Source organism: Pseudophryne corroboree, chromosome 5 (assembly GCF_028390025.1).
Source record: "Pseudophryne corroboree isolate aPseCor3 chromosome 5, aPseCor3.hap2, whole genome shotgun sequence".
NCBI classification, from domain to species: domain Eukaryota; kingdom Metazoa; phylum Chordata; class Amphibia; order Anura; family Myobatrachidae; genus Pseudophryne; species Pseudophryne corroboree.
The window spans coordinates 517,235,852-517,245,725 of record NC_086448.1 but is presented as its reverse complement, the minus strand read 5'-3'; the positions used below and the strand labels follow the sequence as shown (position 1 = coordinate 517,245,725).

At 37.0% G+C, this 9,874-nt stretch overlaps 1 protein-coding gene across 1 annotated transcript; it reads left to right on the top strand.

The window, feature by feature from the left end:
* Positions 1 to 636: 636 nt before the first annotated feature.
* Positions 637 to 8,802, top strand: NRN1 (neuritin 1). The gene is made up of 3 exons (XM_063923093.1): positions 637 to 858; positions 5,206 to 5,350; positions 7,582 to 8,802. The coding sequence occupies exons 1-3, from the start codon at positions 804 to 806 to the stop codon at positions 7,814 to 7,816; spliced, it is 435 nt and encodes a 144-aa protein (XP_063779163.1). The 5' UTR covers positions 637 to 803; the 3' UTR covers positions 7,817 to 8,802.
* The last annotated feature ends 1,072 nt before the right edge of the window (positions 8,803 to 9,874 follow it).

Sequence of the window (9,874 nt, the reverse complement as noted above, 5' to 3'; positions counted from 1 at the left end):
ATGTCAAACTGGATCTATTGGAAGTACCAACACTTCATTTACATATAAACCACTTAAAAAAGTGGGGCTAGAATATCGAGTTTATAACAATATCTAGATACAGACAAATGTACTACTTTAAAATGATAGTATTAAAAAAATCCATTAAGTGAAATGGTTACATCCTTAGATTTTTAGATATTCATAAAACTGAAAGAAAAGAGAGAATTTTTTTTGTTTGTAGTTGTAACATTATTACCGTATTTAAGATGACTGCATGTACCTCAGTGTTACTGACTAAACAGGAATATTTCATGTACTTATTAGTAAATACAGCATTGTGAAATGATCAGAGTTTATGACTAGCCAGAAAGCAGAGGAAATAGAATATATATAGCTCATATGTAATGTTAACCCATCCTCCGCCAAGTGGGACGGCCTATGTTTTCCATGGTATGGTGGGTGCTTACCCTGGCAGTTCATTAATGTGGGTATATCTGGAGGATCCCAGCCTCTGATGACTATAAATGGCTATCCTCTTCCAGGGCACATATAAAAGAAAGTGGTTCGTCGCCAACCTCCTCATGCCAGGCCAAGGCAAGGGGAAGTGGGCGTGGGCTGTTCGCTATCATCCCCTCTCCAAATGGTGTGACCCATCCCAGGCTCTTCCCTTCCTCTCTCCCTTTCCTCTCCCTTCTCTCTCCGGCTCTGCAAAGTGTCAGCTGCTGGAACTTGTTTGCAATGCCTAGTTTTCAATCCCCACCCAGGATTTCCCAAGTAACACATTAAAATCTACAATCTCCAATGGTTTTACTCAATGTAGGATGGGAGTTAATCTGAACGGAAGATATATTCTACTGGTCCTTGCTGTGCAGATAGGTAAGTGGCTGCACAGTTCTGTTTGTCGTGTTTGTGTCTACTAACCACAAAATCCGTTTAGAATGGAATCCCACAAAATATCAGTCAGGTGATCCCTGTATTTGTGCTTCTACGTTATATGAAATTGACAGCATTGAAAGAGCTGCGATTTAGATAAAAATAAATGCATAGTTTGAAGTAACAATGTACCGATTATTCAGATGCATCAGAGACATTCTGTGTTGTTCTTTTTTTTTTCTTCACCAGCATTATTCGACATAATATTTCAAAATAGACGATTTTTTAAAATTGTTTACACGATAGCAATATATATGGTCTGTTAAACATATACAGTATGAATTCGAGTTTTCGTAAATGCAGATCTAAATTCGGATAATCTGTGATGTATATATTGGGTACTTGCTCTAAGCAATTCGTACTTGTTAACCAGGGCACAGTAAGATGCTTCTAAAACAAAAACAAAAAATATGCATGTGAAATATATATATATATATATATATATATATATATATATATATATATACATACTGTGCTGTGTATATCGAAGATGTTTGTCTCAGTGTTAATGGATATTCCACTGTGCCAAATTGATAAGGTTATTTTTTTGTAAAGAAGCTTTGGATCTACAAACAAATAGATGTCCTTAAAAATATATGTATGCCTAACTGATGGAGACAGACCATTGTGATTTGCACAGGTACTGTAGTGCCCGTGGATCATAAAGCATTGCCCGAGAATAAATTCAGTCACCTCACTGCGACAGCGGCTGCTGGAAAGCGCTGCACTTGACACATCTCTGTAACCCTGTGGTAAATGGGCCCCACTGTCAGAAGCTCTTACACTGACACAACAATGCACCCCTCCATTGCCGTTAAGGGAACCTGTTTTCTTTTGCCACACGTCCTTGGACATTAGTGAACAGCTGACTGAAAAGAAAAATTTTAATTAGCACTTCCAGTAAAAAAAAAAAAAAATGTATACAGATGAAGACACAATTAAGACAGCCTGGGTGCTTAACAACGCACAGTCTCACAGAATAATCCCAGCTAATGAGCCCAGGGACAATAAAGTGAGAAAAAAAAGCTGTTTATTAAGTGCAGGTAGCTGATGTGCGGTGAAAGGGAGTTGGAATCGTCCCTCAGTTGTTATCCTGATCTGTTGAATCCATGCACCCTTGTGACTTTGATCTGAGGCGTTAAAATTGACTTTACACCAGTAATGACATTAGCGACTATACATGCAGACATCAACACATTTGAGAATGCTTGCTAATTGCACAAAAGGAGCAGTGCCTGGGACCTGAGAACAGCATTATCAGAGTACTGTGGCTCATGGCACTTCTTCTCTTCCTTCTGGTGTGTTACAGTATATTCTCTATTATACATTGCTGGAAAAAAAACAATGGTGCTGTTTAAAAAATGTAGTTATTCCCACTAGGATATGGACTTTGTTGATATTCATATGTACACATAAAGGCAGACAATTTATCTAGGCGGAATTACTGTTTTAAATAGGATCTAACATGCAAAATCCATTATTTATATATATATATATATATATATATATATATATATATATATATATATATATATGGATTACATTGTCTTTGTAGATATTTTGTGTATAGCTCGGTGAAATAGATCTTAGGAAAAATACAGTCACGTAAGTGATTGCAAATACATTTTGTTTGTAGAAGAAATCCTAGAATTGGATATTAAACTTAGGTGGAGCTCTTTGTGTGTTTGTTTCTGAGTACTAGGGTATTAATGATGTTTGTTGGGAGTTGTACTGTCAAAGGTTTTGCAATGTCCAATATTAGTGTATTCTTTTTATGCTACAAAATACAGTGATTATTTGACGCATTTACTGCATGATTTGCACAAGAGTACTGCTTTAGAGGATAGATTTGCCACTATACAGACAATACACCCAAATAGAAATGATTGTATTCTCATTTATCTTTGAACTAACCCTATTACACAATATGTGGACAGATAGAAGATAAGATAAATCCCTTTCCCTGCAGTCTCCGAACTCTAAAAATAAGAAAATTGGTTTATTTTCCTATTAATGTTCTAGCTGGCACAGATCTTAAGTGCCAGTTTGACTCTTTTAGCTGCAAAGTGTATGGGTGCAGCTAAAGCAATGACATATCTGCCATGCAGGTGCATTCTGAAGGTGCATTTACTCTTTTGCACCTAATTGCCTAATAAATGAGCCATTAGCAGTAAAGTGTCTGATCCATTAAATATCTTCGTTTTGCATTTAGCTAGTTAAAAAAAAAAATGTCTGAAAAGACGATGAAATCCAGAGTACTATTATAATACAAAAAGATACGCATGCGCATAACTAACAGTACATTTATAGAGGTCTTTCTCTGGATAATACTCCATCAGGATGCGTGAGCATTTGGTGTTTATCTAGATTGTTTGTTTGTGTTGCATCCATATTCATGGACTGTTGATTTGTTGGTCTAAGGCTGATGGTTGTGTAGCTGCAGTGTGCCATCCACACACACTCATCGTCTCCTACTATCTTCTAGTGATGGCAATAGCCAGACTTCGGCAATTCAAGCAGTGTAAGAGGGAGGGGCTGTAGTTTTCTACACTACAGTATCTCACACATAGGGAGAGGGTGTCACCTTCATCCTGATATCTATTTGTGGTTTTTCTTTTTCTTTTTTTACCTTGACATATTTGGGTGTTTGTTTCAAGACTTACAGATACAAATTTTAATTATTAGAATGGATTTACAAATAATATTTATCTCTGTCTTGGACGCACAGTTCTGATGGCTGCATAATTTGGGTCCATAAACTAGCGCCTAATTTACTACACTAACGCTTTAGCAGTTTAAAACCTTGGCTTTTATTTATTGATCAGCTATGTGGCACCAGGATGGCCTGTAAACTTAGATTAATGACCCACTTACAGTGAACTTGTGGCACCTTGCACTATAATAAGGGGATTTAATTAATATTACACTAGTTGTATGAGCATTTAATGAATCAGAGCTTTGTAAGCTTTATAAAACCTCGATCCTTTAGGGACAAAACTAAGTCTTGTACATACATTGTGTAGAATGTCCACAATGGATGTCCTGTGTGTGTAACTGCAGTGCAGACCATGAACAGAATCCCCCTACCAGTTTGCTTTTAGGTTTACAGCACTGTGATTTTTACATGAGCTGGATAGAGTGTGCTAGAGCAGAGGATAAAAGGAATGTGGCAATGTGTGCATGCATTTTTAATGATAGCTGCCTGGATGCATTTGCTAGAGGAAATGGAAAACAAAAGCTAGTATTTAATATCTGTATTGTGCTGTCCTGATATACACAGAAACATTACATCTTCAGCTAAATGTTTATTGTGTATTTGTGTGACTTGCGTGTTTCTTTGGTGTTAAATAAACACAGGCATTAGATTACCTGGAAATGTTGTATATCCGAGAAGAGTGCACCAATTCCCTTCCTTACACACACAGAAATACCAGAACATAGCCTTCATCTAAAGAGAGTACCCCCGCCCCCCTGAAAGATGGCTCACTGTCTGATCACTGCAGCATCTATTGTATAAATCAGGCGTCTCTAAGTCGAATCCAAGGTAATGTTTATGTGAAATATCTATCACCTCTTAATACAATACTCTAAAAAGTGCGACGTGGGGAATATTAACTTTTCATCGCTGAGAAACATTCTGGAAAATAGATTTAATCTCCCCCACCTTTAGCCGTTTTTTTTTTTTACTGTTGGAGAAAATGTATTCATGTCTAGTGTGTTGTGCGGAGTTGTATTTAATCACATTTTAAAGAGACTAGGAAATGTTTTTATTATATTTTTTTATTTCTGTAGACAAATAAGCAGAAATGACATCATACAGGGCTTTTAACCGTGCTTTTCACCGCTTTGTTTCCTAATGTGTTATTAATATTATGGCTCTTCAGTATTTATATAACGGTTTCCATATAGTGCAGAATATTTACTGGGCACAAAGATAATTATACCTCATTTCTTGCTTGAATTAGAATTAATATTTTCAATAAATGTGTGGCAATGGGGCATGCGACAATGTATCCAATTGTCAAAAGACTTGTTCTAAACATTAATGTACATACAAAGCCCAAAATTAACTTTGTGACCTTGAATCAAACGATAAATGTGCAAATCGTGTCTAGAAATGACAGTGTTCCTCAAATTGGTCATGAAGTGCAGTATGTAGTTTGTTTTCTGTAAGCTCACAATAAGCAACAAGCTGAATGATACAATACATATGTGACCGGGTCATTGAGTGTAAGCTCGATGCTCAACGTGGAGCTGTTCAGCTGACTTGGTGCTGATCTCTGTCCCCAGCATACCTGCTGCAGGCGGTGAGGGCGACAGGCAAGTGCGATGCTGTCTTTAAGGGCTTCTCCAACTGTATGCTCGATATGGGCGATAAAATGGACACCTATTCGCAAGGCCAGGACGAAGAGAAAAACCTCAACACCATTTGCTCGTAAGTTCCCAATGTTAGCTTGATTTTCCCTTTCTTTTTTTTTAAGAATGATACATTGATGTGCCATGCACCCTAAAGCACCGCCCCTAAATCTCTCGTTGAAGTTGAGAAGCAAGGTTCTGCTGCAGTGGCTTCCATGCAATAATTGAAAAAGTCAGACACACACACACACACACACACACACACACACACACACACACACACACACACACACACACTGTGCAGTAAAGTTACTCCCTTAATGCATTTGCGTTGGTTCTAATAAAGGTAATATAATGTAACTAGTGTACCTGTGAATATTTGCATGCAATAGGTAGACACCATACCCGTATGCAAGATTTTCCAATTTAATTGCCCATGTATGGTGAAACTTTGTATTTAATTTAAGCACGAGAAGACAAACTTCATATAAGTAGACACATGCACTCAATGCACATACAGTACAATTATCATATACGTTTTAAGGGCTACTCCTTACTAGATAAGCTAAAATTGGCAAATGCTATTACAATATATTGCCTTTATTTCTGGGCTCTTTCATAATTAAGAAATTATACTCTGCAGAGGCTAATCATGCAATATTTGATAATTAATTTTGAATTAAAGTTACAAATTCACAAAACGATTACACTTGTGTAAATGAATCGTAAATACACAGCAACATTTAAAGTCATTTTTTGGCAATATTTGTATACGGTAAATAGTATAGTTAGTATAGCTAAATAAATGTTAAACGCATCTAAAATATACAGACTAGACGTGTTAGAATTAATCACAGTATGTTGTTTTCATGAAGACTATTTAGTGTATATTTAATCCTGAACATGAATAAGGGACTAAAATAATTCATTTATAAAAAAAATCTCATTTATGTATTTTACGTTTCTCTATTAAACATTATGTAATAAAATTAGTTCAGATATTGATGAAACCCGAGTCAAAGGGATTGTTGATGTTTTCTTTCATTTGTTTGTGAAAGTAATTTATGGAAGATCTAGTATTCCTGAGGGAAATGCAATTACAGCCGATATATTGTAACAGGGACACTTTAAGCTTTCCTAGCATCTCACCATCTCATTATTTATTACAAATGTAGAGAATTATAGTTTACAACAGGCTTGGAGTGCTCATAAATTAGATTCTGTGGTACTACTTTACAAGAAAACACACAGGCGCTTGTCTAGAGCATGGCATGGATAGAAAAAGCACACAGGCAGGCAAAGAAGCACACTCATACACACATGCAGAAAGGATAGAAGAGCAAGGGGGGGGGGGGGGGGGCGACATGGGCGAGATTACAGATTTGCAGATAAAGGGATGCACGGGTCAGAGATCTAGTTTAAAACTCATACCCAGTGGGAATACACGCGTGCATGTCATTGACTCCTTGAGATATATTGGTTTTGGAACATAATTCTACACCAGTGCAATTTGATCTAAGCTGATAAATCACAATTGAAGGGAATGCCACGTGTCTAAAAAAGCGATGCTGAAAATGGCAGATGCTATGACTCTCCTGCCATCATAAATGGGTATCTCCTAAAACAAAAATCAATATGATAGTTTGGTATGAAATACTCCGTTTATTTGTTAATAGCGAAGAGCTGTGCACCACTAATCGGGGGGTTTGGGTCTACATAAACCAGATGAGTAATTACATATAAGAGAAACACATTTTCTTCTTACGTTTCCTAATTATGTAATTGTGAATAAACAAGGATTTCATAGAGATTTAAGTTTAAATATTTTTATTCCACTCAAATTGAAACTCGTTTTAACTTGGTTTTGCAAATACATAGTTTGATATGTGCAACTACCATATCACATGCCTTGTACTTTCAATGTTTTTATTTTAAACAATGAACAGACCATGGCATGAATTAGGACATCTTACTAAGAAATGCCACTTTCGAACTGTGATTGTTATTACAGAGTTAGCTGATAAACATGCATTATAGAGATAGATGAGTGAGAGAGAGAGAGAGATTAGCTAAATAATGCAACAGGAACCATTTACTACACCAATAGTAGGGGGTCAAGTTATACTGAGCATGCGCAGACTTCAAAGCACCCATTGTACTGAACCTTTAAACTGCTTAAACTTCGATATTTTACAAAATGTACATATTTTGGTATTTAGCCACTGAGGGTAGAATGTTATAGGGCACACAGTTTGAGGAACTGGAGGACAGCGTTAAACTAATATTATGCCTTTATGATTTTTCATCTAGATACTGGAATGAGTTTCATGTCTGTGCTGTCACCGTGCTCGCAGATTGTCATGAAGGGGCGGCAGACATGTGGGAGAAACTGAAAAAGGATTCCAAAAAACTCAACATTCAAGGCAGCTTGTTCCAAATGTGTGGTGGATCTAATGGATCGGCCAACCCACGACCAGTTCATCCAGCCATCCTGCCTTTGCTCATGGTGTCTCTATCTGCTCTACTTAACTGGATCTTCTTCTAGTAGACCCAAAGCTACAGGAATCCTTGCTCAGTGTCGCCATCTGCTGGATTTCTAGAGGAAATACCTATTCGTTGTCCGGGGACGTTGTCTTCTCTATGACGTTCAAAAATAACCTCCTAGGATTGTGGGAAAATAAAATCAATGTTCTTTAATTTGCGTTTCGTTTGCCAAATGTTACCAAACAGTGAGCAACAACAGCCAAAACCGGACCTCAGCTTTACATCTTCACACAGCAAAATAGAAACCGCGAGCCCTATATTTATTTGCAAAAGAAACTCAGGAAAGGCCCTCGGCCAACCAGTAATAATAATAATAATAATAATAAATAATAATAATAATAACAATACTAATAAGAGGCAGAAACGGAAATGGGCTCATCGTTGAATAAACCACAACATGCCGAAACAAGCCAAGGTACCTGTCACACATGGAAGATGTGCTGTAGATGTTCACTTGTGCAACATATGGTCAAATCACAATCTAATGTTCACCACAAACCCCCCTCCCCCCCTCTCCACAGAATCATGTTTTCCTCATAACAATACAGTGACGTAACTAAGGAAAGAACAGCTCTACCTGCAGCAATGATAAGTTGTATCTATCAGGAGAATACTGACACATTGGTTACCCATGGAATGGCTGAATGCTTACTGATGGGGCAATATGATGTATGGACTGCTGAGGAAGTGTAGCTTTACCTGCTGTTGCCAAGATATATTTCAAAGTTCACTGCCTTTATTTTTTCCTTGATTTAGGTGTAACACATATTATTAAGTATCCTACAGTGTAAACCACAAACGGGGGAGTAAATGTATAATCGTGCAAATATAGTTATAAAGTAAATTTTGACAGAAAAAAAGAGAGCCTTGATTTTAAAATAAATAAATGTAATTTAAAACAAAGTTTATTATAAATCCAAATCAGCAAAAAATATTTGCTACAAAGTATAGTATGAGATATTAAATAAAATTATTGTTTCAAAAATGTGTCCTTTATTAAAATTGCATTTTTACTATAAATAATATATGAGATTTATCGAAAAGTGATCATATTTGTTTGAGTGTCAAGGTGCTTTGTAAAGAATATTTACATAGATGTAACTTGAACAGCTTGTGAATACGGGTATTAAACATGTTACGGCAGATTTTTGTATGCTACTGCAACAGAGAGAAAAACGAGAGGATAACGGTGCAGTACAGAGAAAAAAAAGAGAGGATGAAGAGAGTCTAAGGAAAAGTAGAGAGAGGTGGGGGGACATAGACCGAGAAAAGGTGTGCAAGATAGAGACAGAGGGAGGGGGGGGGGAGAGAGAGAGAGAGAGAGAGAGAGAGAGAGAGAGAGAGAGAGAGAGAGACCGAGAGAAGGAGTGCAAGACAGAGAAAGAGAGGTGGAGAGACATATGTGGGGGACAGGGGTTTAAAATAACAAAAAGGAGAGTACGGGGAAAGCAGCTTTTGTTGAACAAAAGGTCACCACTACTAAGTCTGCAGAGGTGCAGTAGAATACTGCCTGTTCTTGAGATCAGATGAGTCGTTTCATAATTAATAAGGCACCTCATTTGTGAGGAGACTAGCACTATTGATTTAACAGAGGAAAATGCTCTAACCTTTTCTGTTTATAGGCTCTGATGTCTAGGGGAAGTATACTTGTGTATACACATGAAAGCATCAACACAAACCTTTGTGAGTTTAACCAGTAAGAGCCAGTCCAAGACAGAAAAAACCAACAACATGTCATTTGATCCTTTACAATTTACTTTATGTCCATTAACTGCATTTTTCTTCTATTCACTGAAAAATAAATCCCATCTCTTTTTTATATTGTCATGTGTATGTACTCAAAAGGAAACTAGCATACTATACATCAAGTACAAGAGGATTATTTCATTCTGCAACTCCCTGGAGGCTCCTGATCCATAAATGCACTGTAACAAAGGCAGGCATCTCTTTGGAAGCTTAAGATGACACTGTCGGTAAGATGAAGACCATGCACACAAATACCTGTATTGTACTGCTCTATCCGCGATAGCAGATAAGGATCCACTATTTCAGTACTGTG

What these genes read in the sequence shown, in the direction of transcription:
- NRN1 (XM_063923093.1), top strand. Translation starts at nt 804, where the DNA reads ATGGGAGTTAATCTGAACGGAAGATATATTCTACTGGTCCTTGCTGTG. An exon ending in GGTCCTTGCTGTGCAGATAG is followed by an intron (nt 859 to 5,205) that starts GTAAGTGGCTGC and finishes CTCTGTCCCCAG; the next exon opens with CATACCTGCTGCAGGCGGTG. An exon ending in AACCTCAACACCATTTGCTC is followed by an intron (nt 5,351 to 7,581) that starts GTAAGTTCCCAA and finishes TTTTTCATCTAG; the next exon opens with ATACTGGAATGAGTTTCATG.